The sequence below is a fragment of the Sturnira hondurensis genome, unplaced genomic scaffold, assembly GCF_014824575.4.
Source record: "Sturnira hondurensis isolate 20B ecotype Veracruz unplaced genomic scaffold, ASM1482457v3 Scaffold0006496, whole genome shotgun sequence".
In the NCBI taxonomy this organism is placed as follows: Eukaryota; Metazoa; Chordata; class Mammalia; order Chiroptera; family Phyllostomidae; genus Sturnira; species Sturnira hondurensis.
The window spans coordinates 23,054,456-23,080,763 of NW_028079127.1; the positions used below are offsets into that span (position 1 = coordinate 23,054,456).

Here is a 26,308-nt window from a genome sequence, read left to right on the forward strand (position 1 = left end):
CACATTAAAAGTATGTAATTTGATCTGTTTTTACATATTTGAAAAACAATCACTCACTTAAAAATAGTAAACATGTGATTTTCAAATATTTTCTAAGTCTTTGATCTTTTCTTTTTCTTAAAAGTGTCCTTAGAAAATCAGAAGTTCCTAATTTGGACAAAGTCCAATCAATCAATTTTTTTTCCATTATGGATGGTGGTTTTGATGTTGTGTCTAAGAAATGTTTGTATAACCCAAGGTCACAAAGATGTTCTCCTGTGTGTTTTATAGAAGTTTTCTAGTTTTAGGTTTTATATGTAGGTTAATGAGTTATTAACTTTTCTAATGATATGAGGTTCAGAATAAAATCTTTTTCTTTTTCTTTTTGTTAAATGAATCTCCAAATGCTCCAGCATTATTTCTTGAAAAAGACTACCTTTTCTCCAATGAACTGTTTTGGGCCTTTGTCAAAAATCAGCTGACCACAAATGCATGAATGTATATATTTCTGGATTTTCTATTCTTTTTCAAAGATGTTTGTCTATTTTGATGCTAATACTATACTTTCTTGATTACTGTAGCTTTTTAAAAATTTATTTATTTTAATTGTTGTTCAAGTACAGTCTCCTGTCTCTTAGTCCCATCCCAGCTCACCCCCGCCCAGTGCTCCCCACCTCCCATTTCCAACCCCCTTAGTTTTTGTCCATGTGTCCTTTATACTTGTTCCTGTGAATCCTTCCCCTTTTCCCCTGAAATTCCCTCCCTCTCCCCTCTGGTCACTGTCCCCCTGTTCTCTATTTCAGTGTCTTTGGTTATATTTTGCTTGCTTGTTTTGTTGTTTAGCTTCCTGTTAAAGGTGAGATCATATGGTATTTGTCCTTCAACACCTGGCTTATTTCATTCAGCATAATGCTTTCCAGTTCCATCCATGCTGTTGCAAAGGATAGGAGCTCCCACTTTCTTTCTGCTGCATAAAATTCCATTGTGTAAATGTACCATAGTTTTTGGATCCATTCATTTACTGATGGGCATCTAGGTTGCTTCAAACTCTTGGCTATTGTAAATTGTGCTGCTATGAACATTGGGGTGCACAGGTTCTTTTGGATTGGTGTTTTAGGGTTCTTAGGACATAATCCCAGCAGTGAAATTGCTGGGTCAAAAGGCAGATCCATTTGTAGTTTTCTTAGAAAATTCCACACTGTTTTTCATAGTGGTTGTACCAGTCTGCAATCCCTCCAACAGTGAACTAGGGTCCTCTTTTCTCCACAACCTTCCCAGCACTTGCTGTTTGTTTCTTTGTTTATGATAGCCATTCTGACTGGTGTAAAGTGGTATCTCATTGTGGTTTTAATTTGCATCTCTCTGATAGCTAGCAATACTGAGCATCTTTTCCTGTCTCTGGATCCTCAGTATGTCCTCCTTGGTGAAATGTCTGTTCAAGTCCTTTGCCCACTTTTTAATTGGATTGCTTGTCTCCTTAAGAGTGGAGTTGTGTAAGTTCTTTGTATGTTTTGAAGATTAAACCCTTGTCTGAGGTATCATTGGCAAATATGTTTTCCCATACAGTTGGTTGTCTTTTTATCTTAATACTGTTTTCTTTAGCCATGCAGAAGGTTTTTATTTTGATGAGATCCTATTTGTTTATTCTTTCCTTTATGTCCCTTGCTCTAGGGGACATATCAGTAAAAATGTTGCTGTGTGAAATATCTGAGATTTTCTTGCCTATGTTCTCCTCTAGGACTTTAATGGTGTCATGGTTTATATTTAAGTCTTTTATCCATCTTGAATTTATTTTGGTGTATGGTGTAAGCTGGTGCCTGAATTTCATTTTTTTTTTTTGCACGCAGCTGTCCAATTCTCCCAACACCATTTGTTGAAGAGGCTATCTTTACTCCATTTTATGTTACTGCCCCCTTTGTCGAATATTAATTGACTGTAGAGATTTGGGTTTATTTCTGGACTCTCTGTTCTATTCCATTGGTCTATGTGCCTGTTTTTATGCCAGTACCAGGCTGTTTTGATTACAGTGGCCCTGTGATACAGTTTGGTGTCAGGTATTGTGATCCCTCCTACTTTGTTCTTCTTTCTCAAAATTGCAGCAGCTATTCGGGGTCTTTTCTGGTTCCATATAAATTTTTGAAGTGTTTGTTCTATGTCTGTGAAATATGCCATTGGTACTTTAATAGGTATTGCATTGAATCTGTAAATTGCTTTGCGGGGTAGTATGAACATTTTGATGATGTTAATTCTTCCAATCCATGAACACGGTATATATTTCCATTTGTTTGTGTCTTCCTTGATTTCTTTCTTCAGTGTTGTGTAGTTTTCTGTATACAGGTCTTTTACCTCCTTGGTTAGGTTTATATATATATATAGGTTTAAAATACCTAGGAGTATTTTATTTTTGTTTTTGCTATATCAAATGGGATTTTTTCTTGATTTCTGCTTCTGCTGTTTCATTGTTGGTATATAAAAATGCCTTTGATTTCTGGATATTGACTTTGTATCCTGCTGTTTTGCCAAATTGATTTATTAGGTTGAGCACTTTTGGGGTAGAGTCTATAGGACTTTTCCATGTTCACTATCATGTCATCTGTAAACAGTGACAGTTGTTTCCTCCTTTCCAATTTGGATGTCTTTTATTTCCTTTTCTTGTCTGATCACTGTGGCTAAAACTTCCAATACTATATTGAATACAAGTGGTGAAAGTGGACAACCTCATTTTGTTCCTGATCTTAGTAGAAAAGCTTTTAGTTTTTGCCCATTGAGTATGATGTTACCTGTAGATCTCTCATATATGGCTTTTATTATATTGAGGAATGCTCCCTCTATCCCCACTTTGCTGAGTGTTTTTATTATAAATGGGTGCTGTACCTTATCAAAAGCTTTTCCGCATCTATTGATATGATCATGTGATTTTGTCTTTGCTTTTGTTTATGTGTTGTATTACATTCACTGATTTGCAAATATTGAACCACCTTGCATCCCTGGGATAAATCCCATTTGGTCATGGTGTATGATCTTTTTAATGTATTGTTGGATGCAGTTTGCCAATATTTTGTTGAGGATTTTAGCATCTATGTTCATCAGTGATATTGGACTGAAGTTTTCTTTCTGTGTTGTGTCTTTATCTGGTTTTTGAGTCAGGGTGATGCTGGCTTCAATGAAAAAAGTTTGGGAGTCTTCTATCATTTTGGATTTTTTGGAATAGTCTGTGAAGAATAGGTGTAAGCTGGTGCCTGAATTTCATTTTTTTTTTTGCACGCAGCTGTCCAATTCTCCCAACACCATTTGTTGAAGAGGCTATCTTTACTCCATTTTATGTTACTGCCCCCTTTGTCGAATATTAATTGACTGTAGAGATTTGGGTTTATTTCTGGGCTCTCTGTTCTATTCCATTGGTCTATGTGCCTGTTTTTATGCCAGTACCAGGCTGTTTTGACTACAGTGGCCCTGTAATACAGTTTGAATAGAAGTCAAAGCATCCTTAAATGCTTTGTAGAAGTCTCCTGTGAAACCATATAGTCCAAGGCTTTTGTGTGTTGGGAGCTTTTTGATTACAGCTTCAATTTCATCTGCTATTATTGGTCTGATCAGGCTTTCTGCTTCTTCTTCATTGAGTTTTGAAAGATTATATTTTTCTAGACATGTGTCCATTTCACCTAGGTTTTCAAATTTCTTAGCATACAGTTCTTCATAGTAATTTCTTACAATTCCTTCTATTTCTGTGGTGTCAGTTGTAATCTCTCCTCTTTCATTTCTGATTGTGTTTGTTTGGGTCCTCTCTCTTCTTTTCTTGATGAGCCTTCTTAAAGGCTTGTCCATTTTGTTTATCTTTTCAAAGAACCAACTCCTGGATTCATTGATCCTTAGAATTATGCTTTCAGTCTCTATGTCATTTAATTCTTCTCTGATCTTGGTTATTTCCTTCCTTCTTCTTGCTCTTGGCTGTCTTTGTTGTTGTTCCTTGAGTTCTTGTAGGCTTAGGGATAGGCTGTTTGTTTGAAATGTTTCTATCTTTTTTTAGATAGGCCTGTATTGCTATAAACTTCCCTCTCAGGACTGCCTTCACTGTGTCCCATAAGTTTTGGGTTGTTGTGAGTTCATTTTCATTTGTTTCCAGAAACTTTTTGATTTCTTCTCTAATTTTGATTCTTGACTCATTCATTGTCTAATAGCATGCCATTCAACCTCCATGATTTGGGGTGTTTTGTTTTTTTTCCCCTTGGGGTTGGTTTCCAGTTTCAGTCCCTTGTGGTCAGAGAAAATGCTTGGTATGATTTCAATTTTCTTGAATTTGTTGAGGCTCGTTTTGTGTCCTATCATGTGGTCTATCTTTGAAAATGTTCCATGTGCATTTGAAAAGAATGTGCATTTAGCTTCTTAGGGATGAAGAGTTTTATATATATCAGTCAAGTCCATTTCATCTAGGGCATTGCTCAATGTCACAATATCTTTGTTGATATTTTGTTTGGAAGATCTCTCCATTCTTGAAAGTGGGGTGTTAAAATCCCCAACTATAATTGTGTTGCTGTCAATATCTTTCTTGAAATTCTCTAAGATTTTCTTTATATATTTGGGTGCTCCTTCATTGGGTGCATATATATTTACAATGTTTATGTCTTCTTGGTGGATTCTTCTCTCGAGTATTATGAAGTGACCTTCTGTGTCTTTCTTTATGGCCCTTTTTTTGAAGTCTATTTTGTCTGACATGAGTATTGCTACCCCAGCTTTTTTTTTCTTGGCTGTTTGCTTGGAAAATTTGTTTCCAGCCCTTCACTTTTAGTCTGTGTAGGTCTTTTGCCCTGAGGTGGGTCTCTTGTAGGTAGCATATGTGTGGGTCATGCTTTCTTATCCATTCAGCTATTCTATATCTTTTGATTGGAGCATTTGATCCATTTACGTTTAAGGTTATTATGGATAGGTGCTTATTCATTGACATTTTTGTACCTGTGTTCCTGTCTTTCTCTTTTCCTTCCTTTCCTTAGAGCAGACCTTTTAGTATTTCTTGTAGAGCTGGTTTGGTGGAGGCATATTCTTTTAGACTTCTTTTGTCTTGGAAGCTCTTTATTTGGCCTTCTATCTTGATTGAGAGCCTTGCTGGGTAAAGTAGCCTTGGTTGTAGGCCTCTGGTTCTCATTACTTGAAATATTTCTTGCCATTCTCTTCTGGCTTGGAGCGTTTCCATTGAGAAGTCAGTTGCTAACCTTATTGGGACTCCCTTGTATGTTACTTCCTGTTCTCCCTTGCTGCCCTTAAGATTCTCTCTTTGTCTTGGAATTTTGCCATTTTAATTATGATGTGTCTTGAAGTGGGCCTCTTTGGGTTGTTCCTCTTGATTGGGACTCTTTGTGTTTCCTAGATTTGTGTGATTTTTTCTGTCGTCAAATTAAGGAAGTTTTCCCTCATTACTTTTTCAAATAGGTTTCCTGTCCCTTGCTCTTCTTCTTTTTCTGGTATCCCTATTATTGGATATTATTACATTTCATATTGTCTTGCATTTCTCTTAATCCCTCTTCATTCTTTCTGAGCCTCTTTTCTTTTTCTTGCTCTTTCTGGGTGCTTTTTTCTACTTGTCCTCCAATTCGCTGATCCGATCTGCTTAATCAATCCTGCTTTTCATTCCTCCTACTGTGTCCTTCAGTTCAGAAATTGCATTCTTCATTTTCTCTTGGCCCCTGTTGATAGTTTTTATTTCCTTTTTCTTGTTGATATAGTTTGCCGTGAGTTCATTGTAGTTCCCCTGTAGTTTCTGGTAGCTCATTGTGAGCTCATTAAATTTCCTGATAACCAGTGCTTTGAATTCAATATCTGATGGCTGACTTGCCTCTATTTCATTTAGCATTCTTTCTGAGGTTTCCTCCTTTCCTTTCATTTGGGGATTGGTTCTTTGTCTTCCCATTGTTTGTGAGACTCTTCTTGTTATCTTCAGCTTCTGAAATTGATTTGTTCTGGCTCCCTGAGTTAAAGGTGTGAATGTCTGTGGTAGGATACCTGTGAGATTTAGTGGTGTGGTCTTGATCTCTGAAGCTCACTGGTCTTGGGCTCCTTTAAGTTGGTTCTGTGTTTGTCTTTGGGTTTTGATTGTTTTTGGGTCTTTCTTTTGTGCATCCTTCCCACCAGTTAGTTAACTGATGGTCACTCTGTCCACCACCTCTTGTAATTTGTTGTGCTAGTGAGGGCAGGTTGTGTTGAAGCTAGTTCTTCCGTGTACACAAGGTTTTGAGGATTCTCTTTTGCTCTTATTCATTTGTTTGTATGGGTAGTTTCTCCACCATTTAGTTGTATTTCTGGATAGGTCCTGGATTGAGATTTGTATGGTTTCCACTCCCTCCTTCACCTTCTGTTGTTATCTGTTGGTGGTTTCTTTGTTGTTGGGTTTCCTCTTCCAGTGGGTATCCTGGTCTTCACTGCTTTCACTTACTCTTTTTTTGTGATCAGTTGGAGGGGAAGGCAAACTGGTTTATGACAGCAGGAGAGTATTCTATGATATTTACAGTAGAGAAGAGATAGGAGATCCTTTGGCTATATATAGTGTTAACCGTGATCTTCCACCCAATTAGCCACTTTTAAGAAAGGATGAAAAGAAGATAAGACTCTTGTTGGGGGGGAGGAATTGTGAGTTGGATCTAGAAGGCAATGAGGTTGTTGGAGGTCAGATTCTGAGGTAAGGTGAGAGTAAAGGATAGTAAATAGGTGTAGTGTGTGATAGAATAGAGTTAACCACTACAGTAATAGAGTTCAGGAAACTGTGAAGCGGGCTAAGATCTGGGAGGGGTGTTGTGAAGTATTTACAATTGTGTGGAAGAGCTATTATTTACAATAATATTAAAGCAACAATCATATGACAGAATCTATGTGATCTGGATAACACAAGTAGGGGGTATAGAACTTTGAGTAGTGTGCTAAAGGAACACAAGTGACATGAAGGATAATAAATTAGCAATACACTGTGGAAGAGAGAACAGGGGAAACCTGTCAAATGATACAATATAACCAGTCAAGCATAGAAGACTAAACAGAAAGAAGGGGAATACAAAAATAGTATTAAAATGAAAGATGTAAGAATAATGAAAAATAATAATACAAATATGCAGTAGCTTGTAGTTTCTCTGCAATAGCAAAGTGAAATTTGCCTCACTGTCTCAACTGTTGGGATGCCAACTCTGTGGATAAAACTCTGGTCCTTTTACAGTTTCAAGTTTTTTGTCTCACTTGTGGGTATTAAAAAAAAGGCAGGAGAAGGGAAGGAGAAGAGGTAAATGGAATAAAAGAAGAAAGAAGGAAAGAGAGGAAAAGGTATTGAAAGATAAAACAATAATAAACATTTTAAAAAAGAAAAGAAAAAAACCTCCACCTCTTGTTGGTTTTAAACTGGCCACACTGGTTTTTCTGGTCTTGTTGGCTGCAGCAGGCCAAGGGGCAATTGGCGTGGCCTTTCTTGTATACTCAGCCAGTCTTGCAAGCACTCTCCCAAGAGCTAGTCTGGTGCCTCTCCCAAGCGCCCCAGGTGGGAGATCAAGGTCTTCTTTAGAGCTCTCTTTCCCCGGTGGCCATCGCTGTGGGCTGGGGTGTGGGTGGGCACATGCTGGCCAGGCTGCCTGGGTCCCTCCGGCTTGGGCAAGAACCCTTACCAGTGCTATGGGAAAATGCAGGGACTTTCAAACAACCTTGGGATTGCTGCCCAACTGGGTCGGGAGTAAGCCCAGCGGCTGTCACAGGAGAATCCCCCAAACAGTTTTACTTTCTGAGATATTCCTCCTACTCAAGCCTGCCGCTCAGTACATTCCAATTCTCCAGCCAGACTGATGACTATCAGAGTCAGTGCACATCACTGTGGGTCTCTCAACTCTCCCAAGCTGGCCACCAGACTCCATAGGTGATCATGACCCTTGTGTGTTTGCCTCTTTGTCCTTATTACTCTCTCTGCAACTTCAAGCAACAAGGTGTCTCCTGGTGCTGCTCAAACCCTGCTTGGCTGGGAAGGGAGGGAGCAGTTGGCTTGGCTCTCTCCCAACAACTCTGTGGAAGGCCTGAGGCTCCCAAAGAGTCTGTGGTAGACCCAGCACCAGGTGCAGGGTGCCAGGCATGGGGCTATAGCCGAGTCCCCGTGCTGGTCCCTGGGACCTCATTGTCCTGCAGCCGTCTCCTTATCTTCCCGTTTTTCAGTGTCCACTACAATTTCTGGTCTCTTATTTTCATATATGCTGGGGTGCTGTTGGCTGTTTGCTCTGTTCCTCCATAGATTGGCCAGGTTTTTCTCCGATGTGTAAGGGGGAAATGGAATCTGCTCCCTCCTATTCCGTCCCCATCTTCCAACCCTACTGTAGCTTTATAATAAGTTTTGAAGTCAGGTAGTGTAAATCCTTCAATTTTGTTCTTTGAAGTTGTTTTGGATGTATTTGCATTCCATATAAATTTTATAATAAAGGCTGTTGAATTTTACCAAAAAAATAGAAAGAAAGAAAGAAAGAGAGAGAGAGAGAGAGAAAGCCTGCTGTTTTTTTGTTGGTATTTGTTGAATTTTTAGATTGGTTTGGAGAGAACTGACATCTTAATATTAATTATCTGAATCCACCAGCATGGTATATTTTTCCACCTATTCAAGTATTCTTGTATTTCTCTCATCAATGTTTCTTAATTTCCAGGTTAACAGTCTTATATATTTTTTGTCCAAATTATCCTTAAATGTTTCATATTATCTCATGTTATTAAGTGGTATTCCTTTTTAAATTTTTAATTTTGGATTGTTTGTTGATAGTAGATAGTAATATAATTGATTTTTATACTGTAATCTTGGTAAATTCACTTATTAATTTCAGTAGATTTTGAGGCAGGCCCTATTGTATTTTCTATGTAGACAATCATTTTGTTTGTAAATGAAGACAATTTTACCCTTTCCTTTTAAATCTGGGTGTCTTTTTTTTTTTCTTGCCTCGTTGCACAGCTATCATCACGATCTTGAACAGAAGCAGCAAGAACGATATTCTTGCCTTATTCCTGGTCTTAGGGTGAAAACACTCAGTCATTTACCTTACAGGATGATTTTAGCTACAAGTTTTAAACAGATGCCCTTTATCAGGTTGGGAAATTTCCCTTCTGTTCTTCACTTGCTGAGAGTATTTATCAGGAATGATGTCAGGTAATTTTTCTGTGCCTATTGAGAGGATCATTTTTTTTGTTTTTTAGTCTGTTAATATGGTGAATTACATTGAGTTTCTGAGCATTAAACTAATCTTGTATTCATGGAATAAGCCCCTATTTGCTCACGATGCATCCCTTTTACATAATGATGAATCTGACTTGCTAAACTTTTATGATTTTTTTGCACCTATATTTATGAAGGACACTAGCTTCTTTTCCTGTAATGTCTCTCTCTGGCTTTGGTATCTGAGTAACACTGACTTCTAGAATGTTGGGAAGTAATCCCTCCTTTACCATTTTTCTGGAGTAATTTTTGTAGATCTGGTATTTCTTCCTTAAATGTTTGGCAGAATTTCCCACTGAAGACATCTGGGTCTAGAGTTTTCTTTGTGAGAAAGTTTTAAATCACGTATTCAATTTCTTTAATAGATATAGAACTAGTACAATTATCTATCTCTTCTTGAATAAGATTTAATATTTTGTACCTTTTAAGAAATTTGTTCACTTAACTTGCTTAACTTACTGGCACAAAATATTTCATAATATTAACTTATCTTTTTAATAGTCTGTAGAATCTGGAGTGGCATTACCTTTCTCATTCCTGATGTTGATCATTTATGTCTTTTACCACTTTTTTTCCTCACCATTTAGGCTAGAGGTTTATTCATTTTATTCATCTTCTCAAAGAACCAGTTTGTTTTTGTTTTGTTTTGTTCTTCTCAAAGAACCTATTTATTTTTCTGTTTCATTGATTTTCAATCTGATCTTCATTAGTTCTCTTCTCTAAGGCTAGGTTTTATCTGTTCTCTTTTGAGTTTCTTAAAGGGGTACCTGAGGACATTTTGTCTGAGATCTACCTTATTTTCTAATGTATGTGTATAGCGTTATAAATTCCCCACAAAGTTTTTGTGTCATGTTTTCATTTTCATTCAGTTAAAAATACTTTATAATTTCTTTTGATTTCTTATTTGGCCTTTAGGCTATTTTAAAGTATATAATTTAGATTCTAAATTTTGGAGGAATTTTCTATATATTTCTCTGCTATTTATTTCTGACTTCATCAAAGTTAGAAAAACTACATCATATGATTTGAATCTTCTCAATTCTATTGAGCCTTGTTTTATTGCTTAAAATAAAGCCTACCTTGGCAAACCTTTGGTGTATACTTGAAGAAAATCTGCATTCTATTGTTTTTATGTAGAGTGTTCTAGCAATGTCAATTAGGTCAAGTTGATTGATAGTTGTGATTAAGTCTTTTATATCCTTATTGATTTTCTGTTTATTACATTTTGAGAAAAAAGTGTTGAGTCCACCAACTGTAATTGTGGATTTGTCTCTTTTTTTCTTTGCCATTCAATCAATTTTTTTTCATGCATTTTGAAGCTCTGGTCTTAGGTGCATAATTATTTAGGATTGTTGTGTCTCTTGGATGAATTGCCCCTATACTTAGGTTCCTATCTTATATAAATCAGGCATTCCCCAAGTATTAGTGGAATTAATGGGTTAATCAATAACTACTGATATTTTCTAAGGAAGTGTGAGTGTGACTATGGAAAATTCCCTTAACTTATTTAGATCAGTTTTCTCACTTTCAAAATGAAATGGCAGTGGGTAGATCTAGGGGATAAGAAACTGAGGAGTGGTTTTCAAGCCTTGCCATGGGGGACCCAGGGTCTTGCAGGGACCTCAGGAGAGCCCCTACTCTACCACCATCCCAGCAACTAGAACTTCATCTATTTCACATTTTGCCTTTTTCTATAAAATTTCAGCTATCGAGAGCATTCTGGTGCTAAAGGAAGTTTGAAAATCACTGAGTTAAATGTCCTGTGAGGTTTTCCAGCTCTAACATGCTATGTCTCTCAAGAACATTCTCCTCAATGCTGACACAATAAGAAAATGTCACATTACAGAGAGCTGTGATGTTTGTAATGTCATATTACAAAGAAAAGAAAAGCAGCAAAAGTCGGAGCAAGAGCCCCGGGGCAAGCAGTCAGAAAACAGGCAGGTTGCTCTTTCAGCCCTCCCGCTCACTGGCTGAGTGACCTTGGGTGTGACCATTAGCATTTCTGCCCACATAGAGATACAGATTCATACTTGGAGATTCTCACAGAGGAGACTTTCTCAAGTAGTGTCTCAAATTCCTTAATTCTGTGTGTGTATGTGTCTGTCTTTTTTAAAAAAATGGACCATAACTTGGGCAACTACTATGCCATATCACTGATGATTTCATTATTGCATAGAACCTCATCAGACTTCCTGTTTGGACTGCAGTCACTTGGGACTTAGGTTGCTGGAAATATACAGAAGAGGGAGCTCCATGAGGGCAGATCAGAGTGAGCAAAGACCCAGTAATGGGAAGAAAGCATACAAAGTTTGGCCATGTGTAGGTAACAGGAAAGAGCTATGACTGGCCTCATATCTTCAGGAGCACAGACTTAATTTGGTAGAAAATGGGGTCTGCGAGGAATGTTGAGCAGAATGCCATGGTTAGGGTGTGCTCGAGGAGGGTGGTCAAGTGCAGCTACAGAAACGACGTAGATCACAGAAATCCTGGCGGCAGAGCTGTTCAGTACGGAAAAGATGTACTGTGCAAGGGTGGAACAAAGAATCAACAAAGCTCTGAGTGATGGGATTTGGGGTAATATTATTTTATTTTCTTCATTGTTTTCTTCTCTCTTTTAAAATATTTTATGTATATGTGTGTGCATGTATATATGCACACAAAATATTTTATATATATATATATATAATATATATATAATATATAATTAGAAAAAAGTCACAAAGCTATTGTTACAAGAATATGCTGGAATTATTCAAAGATAGAAACATCGATATTCTCCAAGCAAGTGATTTCAAAAATGATATTTTTAAAATCTTGATATTCCAGAGAGATAAAAATATTCCCAATTAATGCATCTGTTTTCCTACAAAGTGACTAATGAAATAAAAGGACATACAACACAAGACTCCCACCAATGATCACTTACAAAAATATAAAGTGGATCATAATCTGGAGATGCAGCTAAGGCCTCGGGTGGTTTCATGCTTAAGATTGAGATCTTGCCAGGGAACTGAGGGGTGAGGTCCTGCTTTGGCAGGGCTATAACAGTGGTGGCTTCATCCTGTTCCAGAACCAAGAGCAGTGCGTTAGTCTCAATGCCAGGACAAAAGGGAACAGGTGAGGGCAATTCCTGAAGGTTGGAATGTCTTACCTCAGCTCCTTGCTTCAGGGCTCGAGCAAGCTTTTGAGGTCTGTAACTTGTTGAAGACCTCTGGACAGAGAATGGCTGATACCCCTTAATTTTGTACAGTTGAGGAACCTGAAGGTGAAAAAAAATGCCTGACTGAATCTCCTTAAAAGCCCATGACCATTTAGTGGGGTCTTTGCTCAACACTAGCTCTTCTTACCTGCCTGACGGGAAAAGAAAAACAAGCCCCAAGTAGCAGTCACCAGATGTGTGGCAGCTGTTACTCTGACAGGCACTGGAGAGACTTCAGGGCCAGCGCTGAGCCCTGTTCCGGTGCCAGCACACAGGCACGTTACAGTTACGCATGGTCCCATGTGGCTTAATTGCAGAAATACACCAGGCACTGGTTTGTCAATTTAAAACACTTATGTTTAAAAAATGAAAGTGGTCATATATCCTTAAAGAAGAAATGACTAACTTTGTTCACTTCACCTTGTGTTTTTTTTCTTAAAGTTTCTGATATATGTGTTCAGATAGCTTCAGGTATGCATAATATATGGTATTTCCATATAATAAGTAAGGATCCTGGTTCCCATGAGCCACGTTAGGAAAACAGAATCTGTGATACCTCACACATACCATAAAATAACAGCAGAAAAGTACACACAGTATGCCACACAGTACAATGCATATTAGAATAAACTAGTAAAATAATAATAATAATAATAATAATAAACTAATAAAAATTCAGGAATATTTTGCTCACTTCATAAGGAAGCTGATTAACTAATACCACATAACAGGTCTGACCTGCAGATTGAAGAAGGAATGACTGTGCTTGACTTGAATTTCTGAAGATTTAATTGAGACTGGTCCAAGGCCATCAGGAGCCTAAAATGTGAAAATTCAAGAAATAGACACATAATCAGCACTGAGCAAAAGTGGCTATGCTTTTTTCCTGTACATTTTGAACATTAAGTGAACATTTCTATTCTTTTTTTTTAAGATTTTATTTATTAGAGAGGGGAAGGGAGGGAGAAAGAGAGGTGAGAAACATCGACCTGGTCTGTAACCCAGGTGTGTGCCTTGACAGGAATCAAACCAGTGAGCTCTTGGATCACAGGCCAGCACTCAGCCCACTGAGCCAAACCAGCCAGGGTGAATGGTTCTATTCTTTTTTTAAAAAAAAAGATTTTATTTATGTATTTTTAGACAGAGGGGCAAGGAGGGAGAAAGACAGGGAGAGAAACATCAACGTGTGGTTGCCGTGGTTGCCTCTTGTATTCCTCACACTGGGGAACCTGGCCTGCAACCCAGGCATGTGCCCTGACTGGGAACCAAACCAGCGACCCTCTGCTACGAAGTCTGGAGCTCAATCCACTGAGCCACATCAGCCAGGGCTGAACAGTTCTGTTCTTAAAGTAACCCTTTCTGAAACCACAGTTGTTACTGGATGTGTGGGGCCCAGAGGCAGCATTGGCCACCCCTCCTCCTTGTCTATTAGAGTGTGTGATTCTTCTTTTTTCATTTCCTGCCATTGTGGATGCTGCCATGTGCCACCCAGAATCCCCTTTAGGCTTGAGGGGTTTACTTCCCCAGGGATTTACTCCTAGAAGTCCTGTTCATACAAACAACTCTCAGAGGTCAGCCTGCTTCAGGAGGTGACTTGGCCGAAGAGAGCTGCCTCTGTCAAGGTCATGTGCCCCTTCAAGGGCAGCCCACCTCCAATGACAGGTTGAAGGACATGTAAATGCTGGGTCCTCTCACCCTATCCCAGCATCAGAACTCCTCGTGAATTCAGCTGAGACCTTTGTAAATAAGGTCTGTACTCCTGCTCCTGTCTCCACCCGCTCCTGCTCCTCCCTTCTATAGCTGCTAACCCCAAAGCACTACCTAGCCAACTTCCTGCAGGCCAATCTGCCCCAGACACCTTGAGAGTCTGGGACAGTACCTGCCATGTTACGGGCACTCAATACACACTGTACTTCACCTAATCTAAGACACTGTAATTAAATTAGCATGATACAATGTTGATACATCATTAATTATAAAACACTTCCCAATTTCAAACATGCTACCTATTTAAATAGTGATCATAGAAATGATAAAATACAGTATTCACGGGGTGAATTAGAAAACTCTCTAAAGGCAGGAATGCGGAGCAGTTCCCTCAACCCTGAGCAGCAGTGAAGCCTTGTAGAACTAATCAAAGCATGGAATGAAATGTGTAAGATCTGAACCATTCAAAAGCGGGAGATGGCTCCACAGCGCAGGGATGATCTCTCCCATCAGTTATGGAGCATCAGCTACGTACCTGTTGCTGGAAACTCACAGATTTATTATTTCCTATGAACTAAATATTCTAATCTTTAAAGTCATTTAATTTTCTAATTCAGAAAACACATGAAATTTCTGAAGTCAGTTCTGTAATTCTTGAGTAAATCAACCTGCAGTGCTTAACACATATTATGGGATGTGAATGGCAAGTTTATTCTTTGAAACTAAAAAAAATTTTGCATATGCATTTCAGTATCAACTTGAACACACTTTTTATTGCCAACTATGTAAACATGGGCCAACATTTTTTTACTGGCTATGTGCCCTGTGTCTCAATTCCCTCCTCATCTGTAAGATGATACATAGCACATAGGTTTGTTGAAGATTTGATACAACTGAAGTACTCAAGGACTTGAGATACTGCCTCAGTTGTGGTGAATGCAATGCAATATAGGGCTATTATTTTTATTATAATGCATCATTGTGCCCCTTAGGCAAGAAGGATGAACTATCACATCTTTTTCCAGAAAAAGAGGGAGGGAGGGAGTAGGGGAGAGAGAGAGAGAGACAAGAGAAAAAAGGAAGAAAGAGGAGATAGAGGGAACTGTGAGTCTGATGGGTTATATTGTTGGATTCTGGGCCATCCTTCTCTGGCCTATCTGCTCATGCAGCAGAAGGGCTCAGGTGAGCAGGGCCTGCCTCCTGGGCCAGGCTAGGTCCCCTGGATTTTTCCATCTTCCCTTCTACTTTCAGGACTGGTTGCTGGGCTGTCAAGCCAGGCTCAGTGCTCTTTCTGGGTTTCAGGCTGGAAAGGACCCAGCCCAGGCTATCAGAAAATTCTGCATAGGTGTGTCAGATGCCAGGCATGTGGCAGTAGACGATCCCTGGTTTTCCATTGGTCACAGGCCTCCCTTGGGAGCCTCTCAGGAGGAGACAAAGGGACTGAGACTGAGGCAGGGCCTGCCTTGGTATCTGCCTAACAACCACCTGATCATGCCCAGCCCCCCATCCCAGCCCAACAGCACCTACCAACTCATCGGAGCCCTGGGGAGCACTGTGGGATGGGAAGGCGAAGGGCAGCACTTGTTTGGGCGACACAGAGAACCGGCTGGAATAATCGTCTTGACTGATCCGCAGAAGATGGTATTTGGAGGAATTCTTGTCTATGAGGGAAAAACAAAATGGCGCTTTGGGGGGCTTCTTAAGGTTTTTTTATGTGAAACCACCATCTTCAGTTGCATATCTGTCATACACTGTTAGTGAGTACCTGCCGTATGCTGTTTCAGAAAGAGTATCTAGGTATGTATGTATATAGTCCTGTTTTTAGTGTGTCCCTTGTTCTTTACCTCAACTCCTTCTCCAGTTTTTAATAATTATATTTTATTTTTATATCCAAAAAGTTGCTCCTTGGGGAGGATAGGGAAGCCTGAGCCAGGTTTCCATGGCTTGGGCTTGAGAAGGGAGGAAAGGTCTGGAAAGATCAGGGCCTGCCTGAGGATTTGCATATGACCACAGATTGGAAATGCATATTTTGGGAGAAGATCGTGATGTGGCTTTTGGGCTCCCAGAAGCTACTGAGAATGGCCTCCAACAGTCCCAGTCAACCTGTGGATCAGCAGACTGGAATTTTTTTAAAAAAATATTTTATTTATTTATCTTTAGAGGGGAAGGGAAGGAGAGAGGGAGAGAAACATCAATGTATGGTTGCCTTTCATGCATCCCCTGCTGGGAGTTGGCCTGCAGGGAACTGGCCTGCAACCCAGGCATGTGCCCTGACTGGGAATCGAACCGCGATCGCCTGGTTTGCAGGTCCGCGCTCAATCAGACTGGAATTTTTTTAAACAGCAAAGATAATACAAGAGAAAAAGCTTTATGTGTAACCACTAGTTTGAGATAAAACCAGATCATGACAATCAATCAACATGTCTAAGTGCCGACTACCCCAGTCTCTGGTGACAAGAACAGAAGGTACAAAACTGGAGATTGAACCACACAGTCAGACTTCACAGACTCGGTCAAGTCAGTCAGCCTAGTTTACTATCAACTGGGTAGGTACTTCAGCCAAACCTGGTATGGAGATGTGATTTATGCCTCTCCAAAGGTGTCTGTGTTTTATTCCCTGGAACCTGTGACTATGTCACCTCCCATGGCAAAAGGGCCTTACCAGATGTGATAGGTTAAAATCTTGATTGAGATGGGGAGGTTGCCCTAGGTTATTTGGGTGGGCCCAAAGTAATCACAGTATCCATAAAAGAGGGAATCAGGAGGGTCAGGAATCAGAGAAGGAGATATGATGATAGAGCAAGAGGTCAGAGGAACATAAGGAAGTGGCGATGAGCCAAGGAAAGCAGACAGTCTCCAGAAGCTGGAAAAGGCCAGGAAAACATTCTCCACTGGAGCCTCGGGAAAAAACCAGGCCTGCTGACATCCTGATTTTTATTTTTCTGACTTCTAAAACTGGAAGACTGTGTCATTTCAAGCCACAAGTTTTTCATGATTTGTTATAGCAGCCATAGAATACTGACACATGTGATTTATGAAAGTATTGTATTTCTACACAGCTAACTTCGTTATAAAGACATCTCATGCCCAGAGGACCACTGGTCAAAGCATCACAGTACTTCCCAGCTGGACCTCACCTTGTATTATTGATTGTCTTCCATGCCTGAGCCTTTTTATTATGGCCTCTCTGTCCATGGCACGAATAGCATCCAGCATATTGAGTAATCGTCGATGAACCATGACCTAGAATTAGAAAGAATAATGATTTCAAATGGTTAATTGGCACACACTCATTTTGTCATTTAATTTAATTTACTTTCCTCAACCACAGCTAAGAGCTAAGGCCACCACCCTGAGTCAGAATTCACAAGGAGAGTGGCATGCTGCTGCTCAAGATCGAGACCACAGGCACTTCAAGGTCAAGGCAATGCTGACTTCCCTGAATACAAAAAAAAAAAGACCAAGTTGTCATCTAGCCTTCCTTGTCCCACCCAATTTATGAGTCCCGGTTTTTGCATATTTCCAGAGTGGAAAGAAATGACTATCTCTACATTCTTTCTTTTCGGTATGTCTGAACAGTAGTGCTTCCACTGTGTTGTTTTCAGAGTTGAAAGACAAACTAAATGGACAATTCTGTAGAAACAGGGCTGTGAATTATGGTCAGTGCTAACTGTATATCACTATGCTTTGATTTCAGACTGTTCATTCCACAATTAACACTCTTTTTCATCATGTAAGGGACTCTTCCATTTAACAGATATGAAGTGGGTACTCTGTGGACAGTTCTGTGCAAGGTACTGGAGTGGGAACAAACCAATGTCAGCCTGCACAAAGGTAATGACCCAAGCTGATGTATATGGAAGAAGACAAGGACTGGAACCACATAGAAGACAGGGGACAGCTGGAGAGGTGTGGCCTTATGCCCTTTACTGGCTTTAGAGGCTAAGAAGTCTTCATTTTCTTCTGATCTCAGGAAGCCATCAAGTGCTAATAATGTGGTGGGTGGAAGACAAGTGTGAGGCTAAGGCAGCCACAGCAGTCAGAGGGCTGCTGTGAGGGGGAAGCCATAAGCCTGAATGGTAGAGACAAGAGCTGACAATAATTCTCAGTTGTTATCTCTAGAAAGTGCTGATCGATATCCTATTGTTCATGACACAGAAATTCTACTCTTAGTTATATACACAGAAAGAACTTAAAACATACATCTACAAAATTGTATACAAATGTTCACAGCATCATTATTCATAATAGCCAAAAAGTAGAACAACTCAAATATTTCAATTGGTGAATGATAAACAAAATGTGGACTATCCCTGTAATGGGGTGGTATACATCTATAAAAGGAACGAAGTGCTGATACATGGATGAGCCTTGAAACCACAGGAAGGAAAAGAAGCCAGTTACAAAAGGCCATGTACTGCATGATTACATCTATATGGTATGTCCAGAATAGGCAGATCCACAGAGACCGAAAGTAGTTTAGTGGTTGCCAGGGCTGGGGGGGGGGAGGGGTGACGGCTAACAGGAACCAGGTTCCTCATTGTGGTGATAACAATATTCTAAAATTAGTAGTGACAGTCGTACAACTCTGTGAATATACTAAAAACTACTAAGCTGTACACTTCACAAGAGTGAATTTTATGGTATTAGAATTATATCTCAACAAAGCTGTTACAAAAAACTCATTGTTTGATTTCCTTGTGCTGATGACTAAACAAATTAAAATCTCAATCTGGTTCCAAGACTCACCTTGCGTGCTGCTTGTTGAAACCGTCTTTGGGCCCTGAACCTGCTGACCCAAGTATTATTAGTAAGTGGATCAAAATTAGGATGAAATTCTTTGATTTTCTGAGAACAAAAAATATATACACAACTTAAATTTGAATTTTAACCACTGACATTAACATTTAATTTAAATGTTTCAGAGTTTGATCTAAAATCTAGTTATTATCATTAGTTCTGCCATATAATAAGCATTTATTGAGCACTTTGAGTATACCCAGCATCATAGGGGATAATTCTTGGGTTGGAGGACAAAAGTAGAAACTTTGGGCTTTAAAAAAATTTACAGTCTAGTTAGTGATCAGGAAGCTCAAACAAACACATGTCACTCAGAGGAAGAAGAATAAAGTCACACAGAACTCAGTCGCATGTGGTGGGTGCTGGCACTATATCCAGAATTGAAAGGAGCAGATGGTACAGTGCCTGGTGGAGGTGGAGGATGGTATTGTTCAGCCCAGCCCCGGGGGCCAGCACAATGCCTGCTTATTGTGGGCACAGTGTGCAGTGATGGGTAAGTGAATGTGGAGGATAGGGTGCCTGGGGGTGTACTGAGGCCAGCCAGAGCCTCAGGCACTATAGATTCTTGAACAAGGAAACAATATGATGAAAAAGGCACCAGAAATGAACTAGTTTCACACTGGCACATGCAGTGAGCTGGGGAAAAGAGGGAGGAGGGGCAGATATATGAACAATCTGTTGAATTAATTGGGGTGAGACCTGATGGCTAGACTTGGGTATGACCTTGTGAAAGAGCTACTAGCTAGAGTTAGTGGCACAATTAAATATGAGGGAGAGAGAAATAAGTTAAAATATTTCAGATGTGGCAAACTGAGAAAAGCAAAGTGAGAATGATGGAGGTGGGGAGATTAGGAAGAACTTTCACTTTTAAAATTAAAACGTGGGGTTTAACCAGAAACTATCACATGACAGCAGATACACAGGTGGAGAGCCTACTTTTCCCCATTTTACATTTAAGGAAATGAAGGCACCAAGGCTCAGAGGGCTTTTCTCAGGTCCCAAATCTGTGGTAGAGCTGGGACCAGAACTCTGGCTTCTGACTTCCTGTCTGTCTCCTTCCTACCAAGGGTAGGCTCAATTAACAAAGGCCTAAAGACCCACCCTGAGGACCATCAGATAGAGAGAGCAAAGGGAAACAGAAAAGGATACCAAGGCAGAGATGGAGAGGGGTGGGAAGGATGTCATGCTGTTAGATGAGTAAAAGTGAGTCTTACAGTCCAAAAAATACAGTATCTATCTATCTATCAGATGGAGAGACCATGGAGAGAGCAAAGGGAAACAGAAAAGGATACCAAGGCAGAGGAAGTAGAGGGGTGGGAAGGATGTCATGCTGTTAATTTCAAAGAAAACATGAGTTTTGATGCTTCATTGTGACTATGTAGTAAACAACACTCTGAAAATATAAGCATACTTAAAATTATTAAATATCTCTTGCTAAAAGAATTTCTTTAAAGTTGTTTAATGTTTTAAAAGTAAGCATATACACAGCTGCCAATAATTAGATTCCAAATAAAGAAAAGTTACCCACTTCTTCTAGATCGTGAACAACCCGCTTGTAGTTAACTTCTGTCTTCAGTCGCTGAAATTCCTCATCCAAAACAGGATCTTCTCTATCTAGCTGGGGGTTTTAATCACCCAAAATATTACAATTGAATACAAATGCACACAACTTTACTTCTCTTTAAAAGTGCTAGAAACCCATTATACAATTCATCAAATCCACCCAAGAAGTTCCCTTTAGGAGAGGGGATGACATAATTAGGTTTAAATCATCATTACAATCATACTCACTGCTTAAACATAGGGAATTTTTTTTAAACATAGGGAATTTTTATAAAAGCACAACAAATCCAATATATTCTCTTTGTAACTAGAGGAGAATGTCTGGAAAATATTTCTGAGGCATTTAAAAGTCGCAGAAAGCATTTTAGGGAAGTGTGTAAACATGGGAGTATAGAGATGTCATTTAAAAGAAATTTAATGTCCCAGTGAAGTTTTAAGCTCCTCAGAGCTGACTAATCAAGTATCAATTTTAATAAAGAGAAATGATTCCTCCCCTTTCCTGCCTGGTGGCGGTTGACAAGGTCTGCTCCTTCCCAGGAGTAAGTTGTCCACAGGCTGCTCCCCTTCTCCATCTCCTTCCCAAGGGACCCTGAGCGCTTTCCTATTCCCTCGGGGCCATGGCTCACTCCCAGGATAGGCCAGCTGGGCTTGGCTCAGTGTACACGCATGCCCGCTTCCATGGGACAGAATGTGCACACTGCAAACGTTTTTGCCTATCTGTGGTTTTCATTACTTGTCAGGTAACTTCCAAACTACCTTGGCTCTTAGAAACACTGTTCATAATCGTTTTTAAAGACTGAACTGGAAGAAATCTATTCTGATCACCATATTAATACCCTATTCAGAGGTAAGACAGTTATACTATTGTCTCCAGGGTGGTGAACTGTTGAACTCTGATTTGCACATTGTCAGGAAGTTCAGTTTGAGATTGTAGACCTTAGGTTCAAAATACAGAGTTTGTGGGGAGAGACCCAGACCCCCACAACCACTAAAAGTAAAATTAAACAGGCGGCTTAAAGAAGGGATTGGCAAATAGGTTGTTAGCTAGAAGAAAAGAGGGAGATTTCTTACATTTTGATTAGGACTCTACTTATTTATGGCAAACATTTCAGAATTCAGTATCATTGATCTCCCCATGAGTTCATAATCTTTGAGGGTTCGTGGCATCCAGATATAATGCTGACTTCCTCCACATTCTCTTACCCTTCCCCTCTCTTTTTGCCACATGCCTTGGGCCTCCAGGTATTCCTTGCTACTGGGTCACCTGCCAGGATTCAGCTGCCAGATGAAATCTGGATGCAGAGAACAGGGTCCCTGAAACACTTGTTCTCCCATTACACTAGGGTCTCAGGGTAACCTGCTCTTCCTTCTACTTGTCCTGATGATTGATGGTAAGGCTGCGACAACTCCTTTTCTGGTCCCCTCAATAACTTTTGCAAGCCTCTCTCCAGTCCCTGTTCTCCACAGTCTCTGCAGCTGGCCTTGCTTCCTGGGTCATCCGGGAAGACAAGACCACAAGCATTCTCCAATAGCTCCCTCTCTGCATGCAAACCTGACTACATCCACAGTCCTTCCTTACTTGGCCTTCTCCAGGCCTCCCTCTTGTTCAAAGGCAATCTTTCCCTCTGACCGTGGTCTCCTCCCAAGTTTCTTCAACTTTTTCCTCTGTATTGGCTCTTTTGCCCTCAGTCTATAAACATGCTCAAGTTCTTCCAATTAAAAAACCCTTGACCTCTCACCTCCTTCTAATGGTCCATCCATTTCTCTTTGCCCCCTGCTCATTTTAACTTCTCAGGAAACCACTTTTCAAGAAATTACTCATGTGTACACATTCCCTGAGAACTACAATTTGGCATTTTTCTCTCCTCAAGTCTACTGGAGTTGCTGTCACTGAAGGCACATAGGATGTCCAACTGGTCACATCCACTGTGTACTACTCTTCAGGGCCTTATTATCTTGGAATCCTCTTTGCACTTGACTGATCCCTCTGCACCTGCTTTCTCTGTTCTCTCCAGGTCCCCTGACCTTCCAACCATTTCTCCTCTATCCCCTTAGTCTTCTGCTGCTCTCCCCTTTAAACCCTGAAGTTCTCTAGAATTCCTGCCTTGAGCTACTCTCTTTCTCAAGAAACTTACTTTCCCCAGATCACCATACTTGTTCTGTGGTCTCAGCCTCTACTCTTTGCTGGTCACTCCCAAGTCTCTGTCTCCAGCTCAGACTTGTTCCTTCAGCTACAACCTGGATTTCCTCCAGTCACCCCAGATGTGACACTTCCCAGATTAAACTTTTCATCTTCCACTAAGCCAGCTTTTCTTCCATATTTGAGACCTCATTTAAAACCACAAACATGCACCCAAGCTAGAAACCTAGGAATCATTCTCCCTTTTCTCACCCCTCATTTCCAATGTATCTACAAGTTCTAGCTCTAGCACTGCACTCAGCACATTTTGTATCATCTCTTAATGTCTCTGTGCTCTTTCTAGACTGTGGTCTTCTTGAGGGCAAGAACCATGGCTTATTCACTAGCACAGAACCTTACATACAGTGGGGATTTACTCAATGCACTTGCCTGACGACACACAGTTGGATGTGTCTGTCAACCAAGTGCTGTAAATTATAGCCTTAACTCTCACATTGACCTGGTTGTGCTATGTCTTTATCACCTGTATCTTTAAAACAATTAGAAAATACTCCATTGTGGGGCTCACAGAAAACACATTATTTTGTTTTTAAACATTTTTAAAATATTGATTTTAGAGGGAGTAGGGGGAGGGAGGGAGAGAGAAACATCGATTTGTTTTTTTGTTGTTTTACTCACTTATGCCTTCATCGGTTGATTCTTGTATGTGCCCTGACCAGAGGGGATCAAACCCACAACCTTAGCATATTGGGACGACACCCTAACCAACTGAACTGACAGGCCAGAGTAATATTTTGCTTTTTAAAATTGTGTGCAAAGATAATCAACAAAACAAGCAAACAAGCAAAATATAACCAAAGACACTGAAATTGAGAACAGGCTGACAATGACCAGAGGGGAGAAGGGAGGAAATTTCGGGGGAAAAGGGAAAGGGTTTGCAGGAACAAATATAAAGGACACATGAACAAAAACTATGGGGGATGGTAATGGGAGGGAGGGCTGGGGTGTGGGCTGGAATGGGGGTAAAAGGCAGAAAACTGTACTTGAACAACAATTAAAATTTTAAAAAAATTTAAAAATAAATTTAAAAAATAAAACCTAGGTGCATCTGGGGTCCACACCATAAGACACACCTAGGTTTTAGAGGAAAATAGAAAAAAATTTTTGAAGCAAAAAATGTGGTAAAAAAGTGAGTCTTACAGTCCAAAAAATACAGTATCTATCTATCTATCTATCTAATCTCTCCTTATGCTACTACTTTGCAAGTATGTAAAGATATTCTCAAATTAGTAATTAAATAAACCTTATTTTAAAATATTACCTAAAAATACAATAAAATAAAATTGTGTGCAAAGGATCTGAACAATATTCCAAACTAAATTTAAATGCCAAGCTAATATGTGCCTTTTCTAAATGCTGAGATTTACCAGTGTAATGATTTTTATATCCTTTGAAAAAAATTAAAAAGAACAAATTTATTCAAATATCTAATTTGGACTCCAAACTGAAGAAGAAAATGTATTCTGTATGAGAAATCTACTCATATTTGACAAGATACATGTTTTTTTCTCAATACTTCCTAGCTAGTTCTGCCACTATATGTAGCACTGAGTGTGGGAAGTGCACACTCCCAACCTTAAATGCATATATAGTGGCTAAATTGTGTCCCTCCAAAATTCGTATGTTCACATCCTAACTCTTAGTCAGGAGACATGGTATCGAAGGAGGTAATCAAGTCAAAATGAGGTCATTAGGGTGGGCCCCAACCCAGTGTGACTGATGTCCTTGTAAAAGGAGGAAATTTGGACACAGAAGGAAGACAGTCTGAAGGCGCATGGGAAAGGCAGCCCTCTACAAGCCAAGGAGAGAGATGTCAGGAGGAACCAATCCTGCGAACACCTTAATCTAGTTCTTTCAGCCTCCAGAACTGTGAGAAAATAAATTTCTGTTGTTTAAGCCACCCAGTCTGTTGTATTTTGTTATGGCAGCCGTAGCTAAAGTAGTGATGATTCCCAGCCAAGTCCTATCACCTCTGACCCCTGTGTGTCCTGTGCCTCAGCCACTATGGACCTGTCTCTACTGCTCTCTGCATCTGCCCTACACATAACAATGTCTTATGCCATGGTGCACCCAGGGGTATCCCACAGTCCCGCAATCCCCGTCTCTACTCTCCGTTCTCTGAACCTACGGGTGCTACTTTGGTGACTCAGACGTGGCCTCCTCCCCTACTCAGTTTTCCATTCTCTTCTCTGCCATTTGTTTTCATCTAGATCTGGCTCTGGTGTGGCTCCTGGTTACTGTCTTTGGGTCTCTCTTACCTTCATACTCTGCAGATCATGGGGTAAGTGCACGCCACACCCAGAATTCCAGCCCAAACTTGAAAGCATTCCTCTCTCTCAATTGAATGCCTTTGTCTTCTCACAACTTTTTAAAAAGTATACAATGTCTTATAGGAAGCTTTCCAATTAGATGAGTTCTTTCTCCTCTCTGGCTTCTTAATCCTCCTAATACATAGTATAAATCTCTTGTGACACTTCCAGCTAGCCTTGATTTATAGTTAACAATTTAGTTCTCACCAGCCTCCTCCACTCCCAACTTAATAGTAAGTTTTCTTTCCTCTGACATGGCATCTTGGCTATTGCAGGAATTCAAAAACAGTGAAATAAATGATATTCAGTCAGCAGTAATCCTGACCTTGTATTTGTTGTTTGCCCTTTGTCTCTCTTCAGCAAGGTCTTTTCTAAATTTAAAAGACATATGATCTTTACCAAGGTGCACCTGCCTGTGGAGAAAAATAAAACAACTTCCAGAACCCATCAGAACACAATAGTCAATTTCAGAATTGAATGTCTTAGCTCTACTCTACAATTGAAAAGGGATGCTGAGATATTGGGGGAGACACCATAGGGAAGAGAAGTTATAGACTTCGGCAATATAATTAAGATGAATAATGTGTTTTAGAAAATTAAGCTTATCTTCTAGTGTCATGTGCTGAAATATTTATGAATAAAAATACTATGTTCTACCTCATTAGTCATTAGGAAAATGCAGATCAAACTACAATGATGTACCACTTCATATCCACTATGATGGCTATGATGATGATGATTACGATAATGATGATAATAACATAGAAAAATAACACATATTGCCAAGGGTGTGAAGAAATCGGAATCCTTAAACACTTCTGATGGGAATATAAAATGGTTTGGCCATGGTAAAAACCATTGGTAGCTCCGCAAAAAGTTAAATATAGAATTACCACATGACCAAGCAATTCCACGCCTAGATACAGGCCTGTGAGAACTGAAAAGATATGTTCATACAAAAACTTGTATGTAAATGTTCATGGCAGCAATAGTCACAATTGCCAAAAAATGGAAATCACCCACATGTTCATCAACCAATGAATGAAGGTCCTTATAATGGAATATTATTCAGCCATAAAAAGGAATGAAGTCCTGAGAGATGCTGTGACATGGATGAACCTTGAAGAGGTTAAGTAAAAGAGGCCAGTTACAAAAGGCCCTACATCTTCTGTGATTCCATTTATACAAAATGTTCAGAAAAGGCAAATCTACAGAGAGCAGACTAGTAGTTGCCAGGGCAGAGGGGAACGGCTGCCTAGTGGGCATGGGGTTTCTTTTTGGAGCAATACAAATGTTCTGGAATTAATTAATAGTGATGGTTATAAATATACCTAAAACTTCTG

At 39.8% G+C, this 26,308-nt stretch overlaps 1 protein-coding gene across 2 annotated transcripts in view; it reads right to left on the bottom strand.

Annotated features, from left to right (window-relative positions):
* CFAP221 (cilia and flagella associated protein 221) overlaps positions 1-26,308 on the bottom strand; it is a 114,734-nt gene that overhangs the window by 17,371 nt on the left and 71,055 nt on the right. For both annotated transcript variants that reach the window (XM_037049885.1, XM_037049886.1), the window contains exons 12-19: positions 25,291-25,378; positions 20,422-20,511; positions 18,843-18,941; positions 17,231-17,336; positions 15,621-15,754; positions 13,125-13,205; positions 12,339-12,446; positions 12,114-12,248 (exon numbers count right to left, since the gene is read on the bottom strand). In XM_037049885.1, the coding sequence (XP_036905780.1) occupies positions 12,114-12,248; positions 12,339-12,446; positions 13,125-13,205; positions 15,621-15,754; positions 17,231-17,336; positions 18,843-18,941; positions 20,422-20,511; positions 25,291-25,378 (841 nt within the window). The remainder of the gene's footprint in view (positions 1-12,113; positions 12,249-12,338; positions 12,447-13,124; positions 13,206-15,620; positions 15,755-17,230; positions 17,337-18,842; positions 18,942-20,421; positions 20,512-25,290; positions 25,379-26,308) is intronic.